At 40.4% G+C, this 25,118-nt stretch overlaps 1 protein-coding gene across 1 annotated transcript in view; it reads left to right on the forward strand.

Moving 5' to 3' along the window:
• The first annotated feature begins 11,741 nt into the window (after positions 1-11,741).
• Positions 11,742-25,118, forward strand: part of LOC150079670 (ATPase family gene 2 protein homolog A-like) — a 238,027-nt gene continuing 224,650 nt past the window's right edge. The window contains exon 1 of the mRNA XM_090383160.1: positions 11,742-12,002. Within this exon, the coding sequence (XP_090239286.1) occupies positions 11,816-12,002 (187 nt within the window). The 5' untranslated portion in view covers positions 11,742-11,815. The remainder of the gene's footprint in view (positions 12,003-25,118) is intronic.

A 25,118-nucleotide genomic window follows, 5' to 3' on the forward strand; every position in this document is an offset into this window, starting at 1 on the left:
GTGAAGACAGAAAGTGGTAATCAATGGACATTGCTCATCGTGGACTGATGTTATTAGTGGAGTCCCTCACTGTTCAGTATTGGGTCCATTATTGTTTTCTGTATTTATAAATGATATTGATGATGGTATATCGGGCTTAATGTCCAAGTTTGCAAACGATACGGAGGTTGGCAGGGTTGTCAAGGACACTACTAACACTATGTTACTGCAACAGGATCTAGAAACGTTGAGCAGATGGGCTGGGAGGTGGCAAATGAAATTTAACATTGACAAATGTAAAGTACTACATATGGGAAACAGCAACCCCAGAGCAATGTATCAACTCTGTGATACTACACTGACAGTGGTAGAGAATGAAAGGGACCTGGGGGTGGTTGTGCAGGCAGATATGAAGTTTTCTGAGTAGTGCAGACGGGCTGCAAGAATAGCTCATGGTGTATTGTCGATGAAATATAGGAATTTTTCCTAGCAGGGATAAGGAGGTGATTATTCCCTTGTATAAGGCAATGGACAGACCGCACCTAGAGTACTGTATACAGGTCTGGAGTCCTCATTTCAAGAAGGATGTAGAGATGCTGGAACGAGTACAGAAAAGGGCAACAAAATTAGTGAATGGAACAAAGGGGTGCTATTACGAAGAAAGGCTTACGTTTTGCAAATTACAGTGTGTGGAGACTAGGCACCGGCGAGGTGATCAGATAGAGGTGTATAAAGCCTTGAATGGTTTGAGCATGTTCAATGCTGATGGGGTTCTTCCTCTTGCTCAGAATAATCACCTGAGAGGGCATAAATTCAAATTGAGGAAAGACAGATGTAGGATAGACATGAGGAATTTGCCTTTAGCCAGCGGGTGATTGGTTGCTGGAATAGACTTCCATCCCTTGTCCTGGAAGTTGGTAGCCTAAATAATTTTAAGGCTCAGCTGGACACGTATTTCTAACGAACAGGGGGGGTTAAGTGGAAGTGGTTATTTTTTATTTATTTATTTATTATTATTTTTTTATTTTATTTTATTTTTTTGGCTGATGCTGCTTAAGCTTGCTTTCTTGCATCAAATGCTTCTACTAATGTTAATGCTGATACTAATTTGAGGTCCTTAATCAACCCCATCTCCTTTCTACCTTCATCAATACCCTGTGGGAAAGCAACACTGACGTTACCCTCGCCGCACGGTCAATAGCACAAAAATTCTCATCATGGTTGGTTCATGAGGCCTGGACCACCTCAGACCACAGGGCCATCTCCTTCCACATATCTAGATAACTTGATAGTACTTCTCCCATATACCACAATATCATCAGATACTCCACCAAAACAGCTGATTGGAATGCCTTCAAGAACAATCTAAAATCAAAGCTATAAATGGGTACATCCCAAATAAACCATCTTGATCCACAGGAGCACCTCTCCCTCTTAACAACCACAATACAATAAGCACCTAAAAGCAGTCCCTTGGTGGTGCAGGGATCTAGAAAACCTAAGGCGCCAAGTCCACACTGCCCGAAAAGCCTTCCAGAGAGCGAGGCACTCCTGGCCTCCTGCTGAAGTCCAGGCTCTACGGGAAGTATATAGAAGATATCGTAACGACTGTACAAGCCTCATTCCGCAGAAAAAGAAAGTGTCTTGGCAGAACCTTGTGACAACTACTGGTAACACAGATCCGTGGAGGGTCGTTTATCGCATTGTTATGAACAAGCTGCCCAGGGGAGAGATGTTAAATGCAACTCTGACTCCCGATGGCAATCAAACAGATACATGGGCTGAATCCATGAATAATATTCTGAATGCCCTACTTCCGACTGATTAGAGGCCCGTCAATGATGAACAAAAGCAAATTAAACAAGACACCCAAGCCCTCTCCAACAATAAAATAGAACCTCCTTTCACCTCTGAGGAAATGAACAAAGCACTTGACAGAACAAAAATAAATAAATGCCCTGTTCATGATAATATTGAGGCTGAGATCACCAAGAAAGCAGCAATACATCTCCCGAACCATCTATTAGGAGTGTTCAACAAATGACTTGCAAAAGGAATTTTTCCTGATTCCTGTAAACAGGCGGTGCTCCGACTCATCCTAAAAGGTCTAGATAAAGATCCTTCTTGGGAACGGTAATGGAGCGGCTGCTTCAATCCAGATTATCCACCTACTACCAGACAGCTAACTTAGACTCTCCAAAGCAGTATGGCTTTAAGCCAGGACGCTATGAACAATCTTCTCAACACAGCAAACTCAACCACAGAAAAATATCTACTGGCTATCTCCATTGACTTTGCTGGTACCTTCGATTCCATCTGGTGGCCCAGCATTGTCAGGAGATTACGTCAACTCAATATTCCACTCAAGCTCTACCGCTGTCTCCAGAACTACCTCTTCAACCGCTCAGTAACCGTTCAAACAAATTTTCAGAAAACTTCCCGACCCTGGGTGTCCATAGGGCTCAGTTCTTGGGCCCCTACTACTGGAACATAATAATAGACGAATTTCTTCTTATGGATCTAGGTCCTGTGGACTGCATGGCCTATGCAGATGACGTCATCCTCCTTATCAAAGCTGATTCTAGAACTCAGCTTGAGCAAATTTCCTCCCCTGCCTTAACGATCCTCCAAAATTGGGCAAACAACTACAAGTTAGTCATCTCTGGGGAAAAAACGAAGACTATCCTCCTCAAAGGATCTTTGGATATAAGAAGACCGCCCCAAATTAAAATCTCTGGGCAGATATTGCTTCTCAAAACAGAACTAAAATATCTAGGAGTAACCTTCGAATCCCGATTAACATTCTTACCTCATCTTATTTACCTCTCCAACAAAATACGTCGTTATACTGCCATGATCGTAAGAATTAGCAGAGTAGACTGGGGTTTGAAGAGGAGGACTCTCATGCTACTTTACAAAACCATCTTCTTACCAGCTGTGTGCTATGGTGCAGCCGTATGGTTCCCTCGTGCCATCATTGCACGTAATAAAGCAAAGCTATATTCAATTCAACGCAATATCCTACTTACCGTGACTAGAGCTTGCCGCACAGTCAGTAATCCTGCCTGCAGGTCTTAGCAGGTACTCTTCCTCTGGACCAGGAGGTTATTCATCGCGGCCTTGCATACCGCATAAAGAGAGGAATTCCCACCACCATTCTGGATATAACACTCGATCTAGCTAATGATCCAAAAAACGAAATGAAACAGATTTACTCTTAAGTTCTTCCAGCATTGGCAAAGATCTTGGGAGCAAACAGCCAAAGGTGAAACAACTAAAAGATTTCTTCCACAAGTTATGATAACTGCACCAAAACCTCCTCCGTTGTACTCACCAGGCCTTCACGTCTCGTTCTTCCTCACTGGTCATGGATCGTTTCGGGCCAAGCTGCATGCCCTGGATCTCACCGATTCTCCTCTCTGCACATGTGGTGGCAATGAAGAGTGGATTCACCTCATGTATAATTGCCCTCTTTATGATTTACCCAGAAGTCTCCTAATTATCAGAACTGATAATATACCCAGTGGGCAGGAACATCTCTACATAATTGATGAAACCAACTACAAAGCCTTCACTACTTTTGCCCAGACTGTATTTCAAATGCGTCAAATTCACCTACAGCAAACTGTTCAGCGCACCCCCATATTATAATGAACCCAAAACTGAATTCACAGAACATATCCTGAATGGAATCAAAGAAAACACCAACAGGACATTCATCTTTATCCTGACGTAACAGGCATCTCTCTCGACGTTTACAAAGGAAACTATCTGACAAACCCAGCAATCCAAAAAAGGACTTAAACACAAGAACTCCAAGCAATCCTTGAGCTTCATGAATCCATTTGCCTCCTCTCATCCCCTAACAGAAGATTACCCAGTGTGGGACACTGCTCATTGCCAACAAGTCATCCTTTGCTGAAGAAGATTAAATTGCTGACACTGGGCTATTGCCCAATGTGGGACCCACTCACTTGCTGGCACCTCTTCTCTTCTCTTCGAGGTGTAGGACAATACTGATTTTCCTACTTGTGTAGGAACTCACATAAATACTCCTCTGGGAGTGGGACTGGCATTTAACTTATCAAATGCAGGGTCATGCTATCAGGCAACCTGACTTTGTGGGTCACTTGACCTCACAATCTTTTCTCTTCTTTCTGAGGTAGGGTGGGCTCCCACAATGAGGGAGCCCACCCTACCCTCTCTCTAACCCGCCCTCTTTCTTCTGCTTACCTTCCTTCTTCTCCTCAATCTCTCACCCCTTCTCCTATTTCAAAAAAAAAAAAAAAAAATATATATATATATATATATATTTATTTATTTATTTATTTATTATTTTTTTATTATTATTATTATTATTTTTTATTTATTTATTTTTATTTTTTTATTTATTATTTTATTATTATTTTTTTATTATTATTATTATTTTTTATTTTATTTATTTTTTTTTTTTTGGCCCTCCCTGGGAAGCTCAGGCTAATCCCAGGGTCGGCCAGCCAGAGTTCTCTTCCCACTTACCTGGTCCGGCTCCCAGTGCCAGTGACGGTAGCTAGCGGTCTGTGGTGTTCCACAGACTGCTAGGCTAAGCGACCAGATGAACAACATAACCCGCACTAAGCACACATGAACATACTTATGCTATATGGCCTTGACATATGCTATCCGGCCTTGACAGTATTGTCTTACTTCACAAAACACTATGTCACTATGTAATGTAGGGCAGCCTCATCATGCTGGAACCACATTGAGCGGCGCAATGACTGAGAAACATGTGCTTCTTCAATAAGTTCGGGCAGGACTTGCTCAAGAAAGCTCAAGTATGCCCTACCGTCCAGACAAGGGGGCAGAAGGTACGATCCAATGAGGAGGTCTCCAACAATGCCGGCCGAAACACTGACAGAGAAACAGCGTTGAGTTGCACGTGTTCGCGTACCATGGAGGTTCTCCAAAGCCCACAAATGGGCGTTATGTTTATTGAAGGTTCCCTCTCTTGTGAAACTTGCCTCATCCATGAACAATACGGACGCAGCAAATGCTATGTCTGCCACACTCTGTTGAAGAAACCAAGTAACAAAAGTCCTCCGCAGTGGATAATCTGCAGGCTCCAATGATTGGACGCATTGCAGATGGTATGAACTCATTTGGTTTGTTGACAGTATCCTCCATACCGTGCATTGGGAAATACCCAATCGTTGGCCTATCGCTCGAGTACTCGTACTCGGATTGCCTTCTGCAAGACATAGGACATTCTCCTCATTGTCTGGCGTTCTCGTAGTTCGCTCCCGATTCATGGAACCTCTCGAGAAACAACCAGTCTCACGTAACCTTCTGTGCACACGTGAGAAAATCGTATGATGAGGAGCACGACTGTGCGGGAAACATTCCTGGTACAAGCGCAGAGCGGCGCGCCCGTTACAGTCCGCAGCTCCATACGCGAAGTGTATGTCGGCCAGTTCAACGTTTGAATACTCGTTCATCCTTCTGCCTCGGGAACCAGTTCGCAAATGCTGACTTCCAGCGGGATCGCTGTTCACGCATCCTCCCTTTCAACATCCTCTACCGCATGACGAAGGGATTTCGGACCCTGCAATGCTATGTGATTCCGATTCGTCTTTGTGCCCCCTACACCTCCTGCAAGTTTGTCGCACTGGTGGTGAACACCCTGTATACTATGTCGGGGTGGTTCCTAGGCATATGCCCATCTCCACCTAGTTTATAAAAGTTTACAGAAAAACTGTAAATTGGGCCTAATAAATAGCTAAGAAATAGAATTTTCAAAAAAAGAAAATTTTGAGCCGATGACAGTTTTGAGCGAGTATCTAAAGTTAATAATAAAATTTTGTATAAGAAAGATTAAAAATGTATTAAAGAAATGTTTGTGAGTGTAGGTCACTTTGCCATCAGGAAGAAGCTGCCAACTGATACCCGTCTCCGGCACGTGGAACCGGACCTGCTTCTACTATTTTCAGCTGTAGTGCAAAAGCACAACCCGCACCCAACAGAGGAAGTGCAATACTGGTGGGTGCCAGCTTTCGCGGTCTCAGGCCGCCCAAACCCGAGATCCAAGAAAAAAAAAAAAAAAAAAAAAAAGCCACCGTAGTGGTACATGCTCGGGAGCCACAGACCAAACAAAGAATGTTGTTGTTGTTATTTACATTGCAGATGTTATTTATATGTTGTTGTTATTTATATATGCTGACCACCTAAAAATTTCAACTGAAGTCCGCCAAACAGATAACCACCAACAAATCATTGAAACCATCAATTTAGAACTCATGCATCTCGCTCGATATTTGTTAAACTTTGATATGCAAATAAATCATTCAAAATCTGCAGTGATGATCTTCTTACTGAAGTCAAACAAACCACATCTTTAAGTGATTCTAAACGGTTCTTTAATCCCGAGGGTTAATCCCCATCACACAAATCTAGGAGTTATATTGAACTAAAGCTGCAGTTCTACAGACGTCTTGAGCCCTTTTGCAAGATGGAAATGTATAGCAAAGCAGAATTTTGCTTCAGGTTCGAGACTGCAACTTTCATCAAATACGTTTATAGGACGATCCATCCCTCTATCCCGTATGTTTCAGAGATCTGGGCTGCAGATTCTGCATCCACTCTCCATAGTATTCAATCAAACGAATATTGGATGTTCAAGTGGCCTGCATGCAAACATAACTAACCCCAGCGGCTCACATCTGGTGAGTATGGGCCTGGCACAACCAGGGTCCTGAGCTGGATATCATCATTCTTCTCTTTCTTGGTGATTTCCCTCTATTTCTCTTTCCCTCCGGGTAACTCAGAAAATTTCTTTCGTTGGTGCAGCATAAGCCTCAATTTTCCTTGCACCATATGGCTAATAATAATAATAATAATAATAATAATAATAATAATAATAATAATAATACAATACAATACAATACAATACAATACAATTTTATTTATCAAGAGAATTCGTTTACAATAAATGAACTTGTTAAGAAAAGTAAATTTCTTGACAACAAGTTGTAGTTCTTCCTTTACAAGTTTTGTGAAGTCACTACACATAGTATATTCCACACTGTAAACAGAGGTAGTTTATCTGCATATCAATTCTAATCTACTGTGTCATTGAGTATCAAGAATTTTCTTATTAGGAATTTTAATTTGGAGATGGGATAACTTCTCCTGAGCCTGAAATCAATGCTAGCCAACAAGTTGTTTATTACATTCATTGTGTGCCTATCTCCAAATCTATTTAGTATCCTAGGGTGAGGCAAAGTAAATGCTTTTGGGTTCCTTAAATTATGTGAGACATTTCTTTGCAGATTCGACTCTTCAAAAATAGTGTTAAGATTTTTTAAGAATAGATTTAACTTCAGTTTTTGAACTGGATACAATATTTTATGTTTCAACAAAAATTGCCTTCTCTTATTCAGGTCATTCCAAGAGTTTGTCCCCATTAAAAGTTTCAGAATCCTATTCATTAAGTTGTCTATTGCCCTTATTTCTGTTTTATTTGCTCGTGCCCATATATTTACTAAATAATTGAGTTGGGAGTCCACTAATGCATAATATAAGGTTACTTTTGTTCTAAGATTTAACTTATTCTTAATGTAGTAGAAAAAGTACACATAAAATCTCATTTTTTTGTACAAGTTTGTTATATGCATTATCCAATTTAGACTGTAGTCGATCCATAACCCAAGGTAACAATGATTTGAGACTTCTTCCACAGTTAGACATTCGCAATTCTGGAAATTCTGTTCATGTAGACAATCATGTTTGTGCAATTTGATAGAGGGTTGAATGTCCAAGGTTTGATGAGGAGGCCTTATTACCAAATATTTAGTTTTTTCAAAGCTGAGCGCTAATTTATTATCGTGCAGCCAAGATTGTAAATGTATTGCATCCTGTTGTAAATCATTTGCCATTTTTGTTAGGTCCTTTCCTATTGTATATAAGATTATATCATCTGCATAAATTTTTATAAAGGAGTTCTTAATTACTTCGAATATGTCATTTATATAGATGTTGAACATGATTGGCCCAGCATGAGTGCCCTGAGGTACTCCTCTCTTTACATTATAAGATTTCCCCTTTGTATTTTCTACTTCTACTGTTATTTTTCTCTTGGTTAAATAATTTGCTAGTAGTTGATTGAGTCTTCCCCTTATTCCATATTTCAGTAATTTCTGTTGCAATATTGGGATATCAATTAGGTCATATGCTTTGGTCAAATCTATAAATAAAATCAATATGAAGTTATTGTTGTTTAAATGTAAGTTTAGAGAGTCTATTAAGTTCTCTAATAATGTCTGTGTGCTCTTGCCCTTCTGATATGAGAATAGAGAGTTGTTTAACAGTCCATATTGATGTAAATATTTGCTTATATGGGAAAATATATAATTTTCTATTATCTTATTTAAAACTGACTGTATTGTTATTGGTCTGTATTTGCAAAAGTCATCTGGTGGTCCCTTTTTATATATAGGAATTATCTTAAATGACAGTAAGTTTGTAGGATAGCTTCCCGACTCTAACATCCGTGCTATTAGCTCTACCAAGAGAACAGAGAACTGTTCTTTGTTTCTCTTTACTTCGGTTACTGTAATACAGTCCAGTCCGTAAGATTTCTTGTTCTTTAATTGTTCTATAATTTTAAGAATCTCAGTATAATGTGGAGCTAAGACTACACAAGAGTTCATTATCAATAATAATAATAATAATAATAAAATGATATCCACACTACCACCATTACAGCAGTCCTCAATTATAAAACTATGAAAGGAAAGGTTGAAGAAAGAAGCGTGACTACTACCATAAAACTGATTACAAGCTACATCACCTCTCCTGAATACTGGGACATTTGCTATTGGAGGGACTCACATCAAACCGTCAGAGCCTTTCCCTCTCTCTGCAGCGACTGTAATGGGCTACGTCTAGCTGACCTACCAACATACTTCAGACTACTACTGACTGATCTTTGATAACAAACGGCTAAAATTGCAAAGGAATGAAATAATCGTTCCTGTTTCATTTATCCTTTTTTTTTTTTATTTCTTCTTCTTTTCTCATTAAGCAGGTTGCTTGTTGGATAGATTATCATTCCATCTTTGCTATAAACAGTGTAGAATGCTATAAATAATTTGTGTATTTATCTGCTGATTTGTTATAAGATGAAAATTATTTGAATTTGCCCTTTTTTTTTAAATTTTATTTCCTTATAATGGATTTATTAATGTGCATTTCTTTTGTTCTTTTTTCTTAAAAAATTGCTTTTTCATATTATATCTTTCTGGTTTAATCTATCTTTAATTTCATTTAATTTAATAACAATATTTTAAACTAATTTTTTATTATGTTGAGAATTTTTATGTTAGTTATCCCATTTCATTATTATTTAATTATTTGTATTATAATAGCTATTTCATTAGTTGTCCCGGGATATGCTTGTCATTGTCAACATAATTCTGATCATTATAGGTGGTACATCAGGGACAAGCCTACACCGGTCTAACAATTTGTCCAGTATGTTTCCTGGCAAACTTGCGACAGTCATCTGTTTGTCTTTATGTTGCCTGCCTGTATTGTATGATATAGGCTTCTGTAGCCGAGTGGTCAGGAGCGGGAGTGCAGTAGCACACGCTCTTTGAGTAGACAGGGGTTCAAGCCCCTGACTGCTGAATACGGTCGATCTGCCAACCCGCACTGAATCAGCGTGGCAGTTTATGGTCCGTTTCCCTCGGCATGAATTGTTGTGGAGGCTTCCATCCTGCAGGGGGTTGATAATGGCTGCACTTTACTTTTTATTGTATGATACTCCTGACTGATAGCTAATAAACAGAATAAACATTACTAACCAATGTTATTAACAACGTTAATGATTAACAACTATTACTATGAAATAAACATTACTAACTGGAGTTGGATAAACTTCTGGCCTCCACTTATCTACAGAATTCATCATGTGTGAATATATTGTAGATGTAAAATACTCATTCAGTTTGTCAGCTATCTAAACATGATCATCAATAGTCAAACCATCTATGTTAAGTGGACCAATCTGATTCATTCCTTTTCTCCTAGAGTTTATATAAGTAAAGAACTCTTTGCGGTTATTCTTTCCATCGTTTTCCAAAGATTTTTCGTGACCTGCTTTCGCTTGCCTAACTTCTTTTGTGACTTGATTACAGACTAGCTTATCTCTACCATAGGCTTCCGTGTCGCCTGAAATTTTATATGCATCCCATGCATTTTCCTTTTCTGCTACAAGTCTTATTAGTTCACCTGACATCTATTTAAGCCTATATCTTAAAGAGTATTTCTTTGTTGGTATGAAAAGCCTAGTAGCGTCTATAATGAATTCCTTGAACGCTTTCCATTTTGAATTTGCTGATTGTAACATTATCAGCTGGTCCCACTGAATAGAATTTAAAAACTATCTGAGACCGCTGCAGTCACCTTTATGAAAGCAAAAACTCTTCCCTTTACCCTTGATGTTACTGTAGTTACATATTTAAGTAAATCCCAAATAAATCCACTGTGATCACTGCTACTAGTGGTTCCTTCATCTGCAGATTCTTAATGCATGAATAATCACCGCTGATAATCCGATAAAGAGTTGCCTTTCCAACCTGCTGCTGTAGAAAACAGTCATCAAATAAATCCACAATAGTCATGCTAGTTTGCGAGTGACCAACCCAGAAATACCCGTCAATATCTGGAAAGTTAAAATTCCTCATTATAAGGCCATCTGATTTACTGGCCTACTCTATTCCTTTGTACAGTTGTTTGTTATACTCATCAGAGTCATTTGGTCTATAACGCACTCCCACTCCTAATTTTGCTTTCCTAGTGCTTATGTCACACCAAGCTGATTCAACATTGCATTGGCCACCCATATCAACTGGGTGCACTGCCTTACATTTTATGTGTTTCCTAAATAACAGCATAACTTCTCCTCTCTTCCTATCCTGCCTTTCCTTCCTGCACAAATTGTCCAGCCAAATTCAAATTTTGCATTCCTTACATCCGTGTGGTACTACGTCCTTGATATCCCTACAATATCCGCCTTTGACGTCTTGATCAGCACTTGAAATTCAATTACAAAATTCGAATACAGTTTTCAGTGTATTTTCTTTTTACAACAAAATCTTATGCTATTTTAATTTATGTTAATAAAGTTTCAGTTGATATACGGTTGGTGTATTCCATTGCAGTTATTATGAATCAGAATTTTTCCAACCCCAGAGGCCTATTTGAAGAATTAGTTGTCTTTTTTACAGAAAAAACGCAGAAGTACTCGAATTGCAATTATGTCTTGACATATTCTTCCTGCTGTAGTTAGCATAAATCAAAGCAAAACAACAAATATCTCAATTGATCATACCAATATTATCAATAAACAGACCTCACATTTGTGGGAAAGATCTTTTGAGACACCTTGAAATTTATGTAAATCATCTCGGTGTCCGTATGATCCCAAAATATTGGGTTACCCGGAAACCACAAAATTTAATTTGGCTCAGACTTTACTATTAGTGCATGTGATGTTAGTTCCATGATGTAAATCAAGTCTCTATAATGTAAGGGAAGCGAATTCTGTTCAAGACATGAAGAGTTCGTTTGTGGTCTGTTCGTGGCGCTAAATGCAATTTTTTTTTTTTTTTTTTTTGCGTTAAAGGGATTACGAGAGGTCGTTGTGTTGGTGTTTGTTGAAGTTGTGTGGGAAAACATGTGCTTTTAATTTATTAGTTTGTGGTGCTTCATGTGTTAGTAAACGTTCGTCGTGTATTAAATTTGATCGTTGTATGCTCTTTTATTTATTGTGAATATCATTTTCATATGCTTAAAAATGAATTCAACTAAGTTTTCTCCTATACAATCGAAATGGAAAACTTGTATACAGTGTAGCATTGTACTCCACATGAGGGACCTTGAAGTTCATAAACGTGTTTGTACTGGGTATCCCTTTCATGTAGGAACAACTAAAATCAAACATGGGTATATTCAGAATGGATTGTTATATGCCGTCACGAAAGGTAATTTTGTATTTATAGTAGTTATGTGATATAAAGCAGTGTATTGATAATTTCGTAGCCTCGTTATGAAGCAGTGTACTTACAGCAGTGGTGTATTATATTTTTGTACAGTCTCCTCGGAGCTGTATTTTTCTGTACCATTTAAGCACATTAGTTTATCTGACATACATTTTTGCCTAAACCTTGAATGGTATCTCTATGGCATTTACATTTTTTTTTTTTTTTTTTTTTTTGATAACGTCGGCCCGGGCTAGCCAGGTAGGTAAAGTGCCTGCCTGGCAACCCAAAGGTAAAGTGTGTTTAGGGTCAAACGGCACCAGGGGTTTCCCCCATCTCCGCGTTGCTTTCATTGTGGGTGAACCAGTTCGCTGGGAAATGCCAGAGATTTAAAAGTGTATGGATATTGTGTATGCGTAGTGTCATGTACCGTTGTTCATCTGGTCGTTTAGCCGCTGGACCCCTACTGAGGCCCAACGTTGCCCCACTTTCGCCCCGTGGAGGCAGACCAGGAAGCACCAGTAGACTAAGATTTACTCTGGCAGGTCCTGCCGCTTAATTTCCTGAGATTTCGGCGGCTAGGACCTAAAATAATAAAAAAAAAATATATATATTTTTGGTAAATTCGATGAGGAATAACCCTAAATTTCTGAAAGGCCGAGTGTATGGGCGAAAAATGTAATTTGGAGATGATTAAATCAATTCCGACGTGTAGGGCATTCGCTTGTGTATGTGCAGGTAGAGTGGGTGGGGAGACTGAAGTCTGGGGGGAAAAGACAGAAGTATGGAGTCGAGAGAGGAGGCAACCCCAAGTCACAAGGGGGAGGAGACAGTAAGACCGTCTCCTCCCCCCCACCGGGAATAGGGATATTAAAGATGGAGGCTAGGGTGCCCTCCTCAAGTCGCCAAATGGCGTTTGGCAGCTGTGCTGCGTTAAGTCTCTTTTCCTCAATGTCGAGTCGATTTCAGTCCAGTCACTCATGGGGTAAGCCCCATCCTTGTGTTTTTCACTAACTTGTCTCAAGGTTTTTCTCTGTAGTAACTCTATTGGATGGTATTTTATGGTCTTGTATAGTTTAACTTGTGGTGGTCTTTCGTCAGACACGATTTATGGTAATTAGCAGTTTTCTCCTCTCGAAGAGGTCCTGGGCATATTGAGAAAGTGCTCTGTATTCCTCTTCTGTGTCAATGAAGTGGGATTCCAGTCCTTTCGGAAGATAGTGTATCTTTGTGATCAGGATGCCTCTGAGATCTTCATATTCTGGGCAGTCATAGACCAAGTGATTCCAGTTCTCGACCTCCCCCACACGTGCAGTTGGGGTCCTCAACAAGGCCGAACCCGAGAAGCTCCGCCTTAAAGGGGCTATGACCAGTAAGGAGCGAAGTCAAGTGCTTCCCCGGAAAGTACCAGGCCAGTTGCTTGGGGTATATTTTGCTAAGGTCGGGGAGGAATTTTCTTGTAATTTCTCCTTTTGTTGTATCGGTCCATCTTTGTTGCCACTCCCAAAGTAGGTAGGCCTGCAATCGGACTTTTTCTGTTTTTGTACTACTCGCTGGGTCAATTATGAAATCCTGGAAGGTGGCAGCAACCCCCCTGCCATGCAGGAAGAGCAAGCCAGCTTTTACAGTCTCCAAATCGAGGGGAAGCGCTCCAGCAAGCACCTGCAACACTGGTGTTCTTACTGTTCTGCATGCTCGTGTGGTTGTTAATAAAATAGTCCTTTGTATCATATCCAGAGTTCTCCTATTGACTGCAAGTGTTGTTTTGCTGTACCACACTGCAGCAGCATAAGTTATCGCAGGGATGAAGGTTGCCTTATAATACAACATTAGTGTTGTTTTTTTTAATCCCCAGTCTTTTCTCGTAACCCTCGCCACCAGTGCCAAGTAACGTCTTATCTTCATCCTTATATATTGCAGGTGAGGTTGAAAGGATAAGTTTTTGTCTAGGATAACTCCTAGATATTTCATTTGGTTGGCAAGTTTAATGGTCACACCTTCTATTTTAATTTGGGGTGGGCGCCGTATTTGCAGGGTTCCTTTTAGTAGAATAGATGTGGTTTTTGTCAGTGAAATTTTTAAACTGGTTTCTTGTAGCCCAGTTTTTTATTTTCTGTAGAGCTTGGTTTGCGGTGGTTTCCAGTTGGGCTCTTGAGTCAGCCTCAATGGTAAGAATAAGGTCGTCTGCAAAGGCCTGGGCCCCAACCAGCCCCAGGTCCAGGAGGACCATGTTCCAAAGGAGTGGCCCCAAGACAGACCCCTGCGGCCAGCCCCTGTGTACAGATCTTGTGACTTTTTGGTAGTTGGCATTTATTTCTACTTTCCTGCAAGATAGATAGTCCTCCATTACCTTGTATAGTTTGATAGGGACTGCAGCCACCCTTAGTCTGCCCAGGACGCTTGGCCACCATAGTGAGTCGATCGTCCCGGCAAAATCAATTGAAATGACTAGTAGGTATTTTTTTCTGCATTCCTGTGCCTTCCGAAGCAGGTTTCCAAGTGCATCCACTGTGGAGGAACCCGGCTTAAATCCGAACTGATTCCTAGCCACCAGGCTTGTCCTCTCATAGTGGTTTTTGATTTGCTTGTGCAGCAGTCTCTCATATAGTTTGCTGACCACTGAGAGCAGTGCGATAGGTCTATATGACTCTGGGCAGTCCGTTTTTTTTTTAGGATTTTTAAGTAACAACTTGGTGTTTGCTGTTTTCCATGCTGTGGAGAATTTTCCTGTTTCCAGGCACCTGTTATAGAGAGTAAGTAGTAAGTGCGGTGCAAATTCTGCAGTTTTCTTCAAGATCTCTGGTTCAATCATGTCCAGTCCTGGGCATTTGCGATTTCTGATCTTGGTGGCAGCCTCACTGAGCTCCTCCAGGGTGAAGGGGGGGTTCGATTGCCGAGGTGTTATAGTTTGCATTGTCCTTGCAAATTTCGTGTTGTTCTTGCATGGTTAATATTGCTGGTTCCTTAAAGATTTTATCTAGTATGTTGCCCATTGACTGCTCCCAGGTGGTCGTTAGGTTTCCCTCCGGTGTCCTGGTAGTACTAATGACCTTGCCCCTGGGGAGCTTATTGGTTATCACCTTGTAGACTAAGCCCCAGGGGTCAGTGCAACCCAAAGGTCATGGGTTCGATTCCCGCCTCGGGCTTGGATCACAGTAAAATGCAGACACTTTGGGAGGTGCAATATGGCCATAGAAGCTGATGCGCCAACAACTAACAAAAAAAAAAAAAAAAAGACAACGTCGGCCCTATTGAAAAGAGTTTAAAAAATGTCTGAATCCATTATAATCACCTTTGCGAAAATAAAATCCCATGACAATAGTTATTTCTTTGATTAAACTCATCAATGTGGTATGAACACTGCTACATAGAGGTTTATAAATCTGAAGATTCTTAATAGGTGATGAATCACTGATAACCAGATTAAGGACTATTGCTATCTAACATGTTGCCCTACACTGGCAACTCATGGATTTCAGCCAGTATCTGGAAATTTACTAGTTAAGATACTATTTGTCTGTATAGTTATTTGTTGTACTGATCACAATCATTTAACTCGAATTTTGATTTTTGTTTTCCTAGTGTTTAACATTAACATTAGTAGAGGCATATGATCCAAAAAAGCAAGCTTATATAGCATCAGTCAAAAAAAAAAAAAAAAAAACCCTTCCCATTTCACCCATCCATTCACTCCAAATGCTTGTCTAGTTCTGCCTTGAACTTATTTAAGTTTTTGACCTTCACTATGACAGATGGAAGTTTGTTCCAACTATCAACCACCCACTGGCTAAAGGCAAATTTCTGCACGTCTATTCTACAATTGTCTTTCCTCAATTTGAATTTATGTTCCATCAGGTGAATAATCTGAGCAAGAGGAAGAATCTCATCAGCATTGAACTTGCTCAAACCATTCAAGACCTTATACATTTCAATTCGATCACCCCAGAGGTGCCCAGTAGGTGTGTTTTTGCCATATCAGACTGATTCAGTATTATGCTGATAACCTCTGTCTACTGATGTACTGTCTTAGAGTCTGCATGCTTCTTAACTGAATGCCATGCTGTCATACCTGTCCTTTCTGTACGCATTATAATCATATTTGAATTCTGCATTCTCAGTATTCGGAGTGATTGTTTCTTCTATTTCTATAATGTCCGTATTTGATGACTTAACCCATAGGTGCTCAACCTGTGGTACACCTGGTTGTGCCAGATGGTATATGAACATACAAGAAAAAATTGAGAATTAATTAGTAAGACATGAAAACACTGATTTATTACTTCTAGGATTAGTGTATATGCCAGTAAAGGTATGGCTACTAGGGATTTTAGTAATTCTTACACAGCTCATGTAAAGGTATGGCTACTAGGGATTTTAGTAATTCTTACACAGCTCATGTAATTGTTAGTCCCATGTTGAACTTCACCAAGGGTTGTAATCCATCCCCCACCCCAGCTCCTGCTTTTCATGTTATGGCATGTCACAGTAGAAGAAATGCAAGGATCAGTTCTGCCTCTGCATATGGCTGTCATTAAATTATTAGTCTGTATACTCCTTAAGCCAACAGTTTTCTGATCTGTATAACACTTCCCCGGTAGCATTAGCAAATATTCTTGCACCTCTTCTATTCAAGTGTATCCCATATTTATCTCTATAAAAACAGTCCATTCTGTTAACAAGCATTGTCCTGCAGGGAAAAATTCTACTCCATGAGCCTTGCACAGTCTCTCTCTATGCCTGGATTGATTGATAATGTGCTCATCATACACCCCCTCCTATTGTCAAAACTCCAGTTTCAAATTTGGCCCTAACTCGTGGCTTTTTCTCATTCGTGGCATTCTGAGCCTTTACCTCATAAAACCTCAAAATGTCTATGCCTAATATCATTAGTGCCAACATGTACAACAGTATCACCTTTTGTGCCCTTAAAAGATGATAATTGTTCTACAATATCACCAACTTTTGCTGCTAGCAGACATACACTGATCATATTTCACATATTCTATTTACATAAAACATTCCCTTACAATAGATTCACTAAGAATTAACACCTCCTGTGTGACCAGTGTATCCTGCTCATGGTGATCTCCCATGCATCTGGCTGCACCAGAGCCTACCCTCATAAAGCCAAATGCATGAAGATAGGCTCAAATGTTAAGATGGGCATAGTGTTAGGGTCGGGCGCCACCTGTGGTTTTCCACATCTGCACCATATGTACACTGTGAAGAAATACAGAGCACTGTAAATTCCAGAAAAAGTGTAGTGTGTTGAATGTGTAGTATTGTGTTGGGTTCTGTTGTCTGTCCTGGCATTTGGCTGCAGGATCCCTGATGGGACCTCATGTTGCCCGCACACACCACTAGGAGGTAGCCAGGCTGTCCATTATTCTCTGGCAGGTCTCCATCAGGGTCGCCTGAGCTTCCTGAACAGAGACCAATTTAAAAAAATAATAATAATAAAAAAAAATAAAAATAAATTAAATAATAAAAAAAAATAATAATAAAAAATAATGTAGAGTGCGGCAGTACAGGGTGTACAGAAGAAGATGGGGGATGAAAGTAAGAGTAAGGGGATGTAGGTGAGGGCATCTCCTAAATTGACAGTGGAGCGTATGCCCCACCAGGAGAAAAGGGGGGAGGGGATAACTCCAGAAGGGTAGAAAAGCCACTCAGCACCCTAGACCATGCAGGTAATCCTACCCTGCATGTTCTAGGGTTAGCAAGTCGATGCTGGTAAAACGGACAAGTACAGATTTTTTATTTCAAGTTTGAGCAAGTCCCTCACAGGTTTTTATCCCTAGCTTGAGTTGGTTGTAGAGTCCCTAGAAAAGAAGTTCTGTGTGTACTCCGTTAATAATTTGTAATATTATTCATCAGAAATTAACAGGTGCTCCTGACCTTGAGGTATGTGTTGGAGTCTGGTGTACAGTGTTCCTCGAAGATCGTCATAAATTGGACAGTTATAAAGAAGATGGGCCCAATCTTAAATTTCTCCACATGTACAGTAAGGGTTATTGATGATTCCCAAGGTAGTCAACTTATGATTTATAGAGCCGTGTCCAGTTATATGTACAGTAGAGGCCAGGAGAGAACCAAGGCGGCGACTTTGGATAAACTAGTTTGACATCCGGGATGAATTTCTTAGTTATTAGGCCCTTGTCCGTCTCCTCCCATCTTGTCTGCCAGATTTGTAGTAGCATGGCAGCTAGTTTCTTCTTTTCTTGCTTACAGTCAGTGCGAGTGTCGATGGTATGTCCAAAGATGGTAGCTGGGATTCCCCGTGACAAGCAGTAGTGCAATCCTCGATGGATAACCTCCAAGTCAAGGGGGAGGACCAGAGAGCTTACTGTGCAGCAGGCCCCGGTAATGGTGAGCAATATACTCTGCTGAATTGTTTCTAGTTTGCATTTATTGCGAACAATTATTGCTCTATGGTACCAAATCCCAGATCCGTATGTAATAACAGGGAGGAATATAGCTTTATACAGGAGTTTGAGTGTTTTCCAGTTCAGACCCCAGTCACACCTACTTACCCGGACGATTAGGGCTGCATAATTTCTGATTTTTTCTTGAAGGTATGAGAGGTGGTGGAAGAAGGAGAGCTTTGAATCCAAGTTGATACCCAGGTGTTTTAGGGAAGTTACCAGCTTGATGGTTTTTCCTTGTGCCTTGATCTGAGGAGGCCTTGATATTTGTAGGGTGCCTTTGAGAAGTATGGATTGTGTCTTCTGTGGAGAAATCCTGTTCTTACTCTTAGTTACCCTAACACAGTTCATATATTTACTTATTCCATGATAACTCCCAGCAGCTCTTGAAATCCCAGCAACCTGCTCTCCAGGCTGCTGCTCACTGCAATAGAAGCAGTGCAAGAATTGCTTTCATCTGTGTGCTGCTACTGTTAATGTTTTCGTCGTGACCCCCCCCATCAAGCTATTAGTTTTCCGATCCACCTAACACTGCCTTGAAAGCATCAGCAAATATTTTTGCCCCTTTTCTATTTAAGTGTATCCCATCCCTGTAGAAGCAGTCTCTCCTGTAAGCAAGAACAGACCACGCTGAAAAAAATTCTACCCCCACAAGTCTTGAACAATCTCTCCAGGGCCGAATTGATTGACAAAGCTCTTATCATGTACTCCCTCCTATCGTGTCTGAGCAGAATTGCAAACACTTTCAAATTTAACTGTAACTCGTGACTTTTTTTCAACATTAACCTGTACTTGTTAAGTAAATCTGCAGATCTCTTACTCTTAAGGTCATTAGTACCAACATGTACAACAATATCACCTTTTGTTTCCTTAAAAGATTGATATCTACTTCTACATCATCATCAACTTTTGCCCCTGGCAGACATACTCTTGTCCTGTTCCACTTATCGTTTTTGCATGATATATTCCTTGTTTCCCTGACAATAGAGTCACTGACAATAACTAGCTCCTGTGGGACCAGCTCATTCTGCTTTGGAGATTGCCACTGAGTTGCCTGATGCACTGGAGTGATTTCTGGAGTTGAGTTGCATAGCTGAGAGCTTGATGGGTCCCCCACTTTGATACCTTTGAGGGCAAATACCATACACCTCAAACTCTCATAGATGCCTATCACAGTGCTGAGTTGGCACCTAATTTCTTCACAGTCTCTGCACCTAGCACAAACAAAGAAATCCTCCTTGGCTAGATCATATCCTGTTCTAGACAGGTCGGCAAACATTTCATACTTTGCACATTTTTTTAGACTGTGATGCATTGGAGAATCGTCCCCCTGCAGTTCTTCCCCGAGCCACAGTACTACAGCTACTTTGCGCTCATTGCTTTTCTGCTCTAGTCTAGTTCATGATTCTGTTTAAGTACAATTTAATTAATAAAGAAATTTAATAAGATTAATAAATTTTTAATTGATAATACTAAACTGAGCTAACTGATTTATAATACAGTGCTATGTATTTCGCTATTTAGTTGTACGTTAAACCTTACGCTATCAAGTTTGGGATGTACATTACACTATTCCATATTATAAAACAATAGTGACAAGTTATGAACAGTAAAATCTACAAATTAACTTTCAAAATCATTATCTGAATTCAAAATAAACCAAGGAGCTTGACTAGGACTATAAAACTACTTATGGAAGATAATTTAATAAAATAATTAAGTCAATAAAATGGCCAAATATAAATAAAAACTTAGGGTTGGCCAGAGCTGTAAAATCTTGTCTAACTCATGGATACCCTCTTCAGCAAGTCAGTAATGAACTCATATCAAACAGTGCACATTTGTCTGCAGTTAATAGAGCCCAAGAAATTCTTCAGTCCTCTACATCCCCTCTCCTGAAATTGAAGCCCTCCCCATTTCTTCTGACCACAGAAATCTCTTTGAACACTATCCATTTTATGGTTCTTGCACTGTAAAATTCTGGATGCAATTTGGATCCTTGGTAAGAATCAAATTGAGGATATCAGAGGCTCTTATACTTCTGATGTATTGGAATAAATAATGACTATCCAGATTGCTCAAAAATCTGTTATGCCATGGCATCTTGCCAGTCCACAATTTCCAACCTATAAAAGACAAACTAAGTATTAGCATTAGTTCAGGCATATGATGCAAAAGAGCAAGCTTATACAGCATCAGCCAAAAAATAATTTCACCCTTCCGGTTACCCCAAATGTTTGTCTAGTTCAGTCTTAAATTTATTTAAACTATCAACTTCCACAACAACAGGTTGAAGTCTGTTCCAGAAATCAAATACCCTCTGGCTAAATGCAAACTTCCTTACATCTATTATAAAACTGTCTTTCCTCAATTTGAATCTATGCAAGAGGAAGAATTCCATCAGCATTGAGCCTGTTCAAGCCATTCAAGGCCTTATACACCTCAATCAGATCACCTCGCAGGTACCTAGTCTCCAGATTCTGCAACTTGCCTTTCTTGGTAACAGCACCACTTTATTCCTCTCACCAATCTTGTTACCCTTCTTTGTACTTGTTATGGCAACTCTACATCCTTCCTAAAATGAAGCCTCCAGATCTGTATGCAGTACTCAAGGTGTGGCCTGACCATTGCCTTATACAAGGGGATAATCACCTCCCTGTCTTTGCTAGCAAACTTCCTATATATCATTGACAAGACTCCATGACCTGCTCTGGCAGCCCATCTGCACTGCTCAGAGAACTTTATATCTGACTGCACAATTATCCCCAGGTCTTTTTCATTCTCCACTTTCCTGAGTGTAGTACCACACAGTTGGTATGTTTTTCTTGGGTTACTGCTACCCATGTGCAGTATTTTGCATTTGTCAATGTTAAACTTCAGTTGCCAGTGCTCAGCCCATCTGCCTAATTTTTCTAGATCCTGTTGCAGTAGCATACTATCTTTACTATCATTAACAATCCTGCCCATGTTTGTATCATTTGCAAACTAGGACATTAAGCCTGATATACTTTCATCAATATCTTTGATAAATACACAAAACAATGTGCCCAGCACCGAACACTGGGAGACTCCACTAATAACATTAGTCCACTTACAGCAGTGTCCATTTATTTCCACTCTCTGCCGTCTCCCACTCAACCATCTCTTTATCCATTGCAGCAACTTGCCCTTAATGCCATACTGCTCCAATTTGTACAGCAGTCTTCCATGTGCAACAGTATCAAAAGCTTTCCTGAAATCCAAGTATATGATATCAAAATTATTTTTTGCAACCAGTTCTTTTGTGACCACATTGTAGAATCCAATAAAATTGTTCAGACAAGACTTCTCCTTAACAAACCCATGCTGTGTCTGATCTATTACTGCAGTCTTCTCTAGATGATCCCAAGGCAGAATGCGCTGGTCCCAAAGGAACTAGTAGTTGTTGGTGACTCTATTGTCAGGGAAACGGGAAACATGCTTTGTAAAAAGGATAGGTGGAATAGGACCAGGGTATGTCTGCCAGGGGCAAAAGTTGATGACGTTGTAGAGCGGGATATCATCTTTTAAGGGCAAAAGGTGATATAGTTGTACACGTTGGCACTAATGACATTAAGAGTAGGAGACCGGCGGAATTACTTGACAAGTACAGGTCACTGATGAAAAAAAGCCGTGAATTAGGGTTGAAATTGAAAGTGTCTGCAATTCTGCCCAGACACGATAGGAGGGAGTATATGATGAGAGCCCTGTCAATCAATTCGGCCCTGGAAAGATTGTGCAGGGCTCAAGGGGTACAATTTTTTTCAGCCTGGTCTGTACTTGTTAACAGGAGAGACTGCTTCTACAGGGATGGGATACACTTAAATAGAAAGGGTGCAAGAATGTTTGCTGATGCTATCGAGGCAATGTTAGGTGGGTCGGAAAACTGCTAGATTGGGGGGATACAAGGACTAATAGATTAACAGTAGCCACTGGCAGAGGTGAAAGTGATTCTTGCACTGCTTCTATTGGAATGAGCCGCAGCCTGGAAAATAAGATGCAGGATATTTCAGAGACTGCTGGGAATCATTGGGGTACAAGTAAACACATGGGTTGTGTTAGGGTAGCTAAGAAAAAGAACAGGTGCATGTATACTTGTGTGTACACCAATGCTAGGAGTTTAGTAAATAAATTTGATGAATTTGAGGTATTGCTCAAAACATCAAAGGCAGATATTGTGGGGATTTCAGAGACGTGGTGTCACACAGATATAAGAAATGCAGAACTGGAATTTGGGGAGTACAATGCCTACAGAAAGGATAGACAGGATAGGAAGGGAGGAGGGGTTATGCTATTAGTTAAAAAACACATAAAATCCAAGGAAGTGAAGCCAGTCGACATCGCTGGACAGTGCAGTGTCGAGTCAGTTTGGTGTGACATAAGCATTGGGAGATCAAAATTGAGAGTAGGAGTGTGCTATAGGCCTAATGACTCTGATGAGTATAATAAGAAACTGTTCGGAGAAATAGAGTGGGCCAGTAAATCAGAGAGTCTTATAATGGGGGATTTTAATTTCCCAGATATTGACTGGAATTTGGGGGCTGGTCACTCACACAGTAGCAAGGCTTTTGTGGATTTATTGGATGATTGTTTTCTACATCAGCATGTTCGGGAGGCAACTAGAGGGAGTAATACTCTTGATTTGATTATCAGTAGTGATTCTTCATGCATTAAGAATCTGCAGATAAATGAACCACTTGGTGGCAGTGATCACAGTGTGCTGAAGTGGGAGTTACTCAAAGAGGTAACTACCATTAGGGGTAAAGGGAAGGGGTATTGCTTTCGTAAAGGCGACTACAATGGACTGAGACAGTATTTAAATTCTATACAGTGGGATCAACTGATGATATTGCCAACAGCAAATTCAAAATGGGAAGCATTCAAAGAACTTATCGTGGAAGCTACTAGGCTTTACATACCAACTAAGAAATATTGTTCAAGGTTTAGGCCTAAATGGTTGTCAGATGAACTAATGAGGCATATGGCAGAGAAGAAAAATGCATGGGATACATACAAATTAACACGTGACACGGATGCCTATGATAGATACAAGTTGATCTGTAACCAAGTTACAAAGGAGGTTAGGCAGGCGAAGGCAGATTACGAGAGATCCTTGGCAAGGGATGCGAAGAAAAACAGCAAAGAGTTCTTTACTTATGTAAACTCTAGAAGGAAGGGGATGAATCAGATTGGTCCACTTGAGATCGATGGGTCAACTGTTGATGACCCTGCTCGGGTAGCTAACAAACTAAATGAATATTTTGCATCGACATTCACACATGAGGAGTTATTCAGCGAGGGGAATGCCAGAGGTGTATTCAACTCTAGCAGTAAGCTAGAGAATCTTGTAATAACTGAGAGCAAAGTGGAGGAGAAATTGTTGAAGATAAACACAAGAAAGGCACCTGGGGTGGATGGGATCTATCCAGTTATATTAAAGGAGGCAGCAAAGGAGGTAAGCAAACCCTTAGCCATAATTATGAGAGCTTCCTTGGACTCAGGGGAGGTACCCATTGACTGGAGATGTGCAAATGTGACCCCAATTCACAAAGGGGAATCAAAGGCTGACACAAGTAATTATAGACCTGTGAGTTTAACTTCTGTTCCCGGAAAATTAATGGAGGCACTGGTGAAAGAAGCACTGCAGGATCATCTAGACAAGACTTCAGTTATAGCTAGGACACAGCATGGTTTTGTTAAGGGGAAGTCTTTCCTGACCAATTTGATTGGATACTATGATGCAGTCACAAAAGAACTGGATGCAGGGAATAACTTTGATATTATATACTTGGATCTTAGAAAGGCTTTTGATACTGTTGCACATGGAAGACTGCTGCACAAATTGGAGCAGTGTGGCATTGGAGGCAAGTTGCTGCTATGGATAAAGGGGTGGTTGAGGGGGAGAAGACAGAGAGTGGTAATCAATGGACACTGCTCATCGTGGACTAATGTTATTAGTGGAGTCCCTCAGGGTTCAGTATTGGGGCCTTTATTGTTTTCTGTATTTATAAATGATATTGATGATGGTATATCAGGCTTAATGTCCAAGTTTGCAGACGATACGAAGGTTGGCAGGGTTGTCAAGGACACTACTGACACTATGCTGCTGCAACAGGATTTGGAAAGGTTGAGCAGATGGGCTTCGAGGTGGCAAATGAAGTTTAACATTGACAAATGTAAAGTACTACATATGGGAAACAGCAACCCCAGAGCAATGTATCAACTCTGTGGTACTACACTGACAGTGGTAGAGAATGAAAGGGACCTGGGGGTGGTGGTGCAGGCAGATATGAAGTTCTCTGAGCAGTGCAGACGAGCTGCAAGAGTAGCTCATGGTGTATTGTCAATGATATATAGGAATTTTTCTAGCAGGGATAAGGAGGTGATTATTCCATTGTATAAGGCAATGGTCAGGCCACACCTAGAGTACTGTATACAGGCCTGGAGGCCTCATTTCAGGAAGGATGTAGAGCTGCTGGAACGAGTGCAGAGAAGGGCAACTAGATTGGTGAATGGGACAAAGGGGTTCTCTTACGAAGAAAGGCTTAAGTTTTGCAAATTACAGTGTCTGGAAACTAGGCACCAGCGGGGTGATCTGATAGAGGTGTACAAAGCCTTGAATGGTTTGAGCATGCTCAATGCTGATGGGATTCTTCCTCTAGCTCAGAAAAATCAC

Source organism: Mastigoproctus giganteus, chromosome 10 (assembly GCF_048544385.1).
Source record: "Mastigoproctus giganteus isolate SK-2022 chromosome 10, ASM4854438v1, whole genome shotgun sequence".
NCBI classification, from domain to species: domain Eukaryota; kingdom Metazoa; phylum Arthropoda; class Arachnida; order Uropygi; family Thelyphonidae; genus Mastigoproctus; species Mastigoproctus giganteus.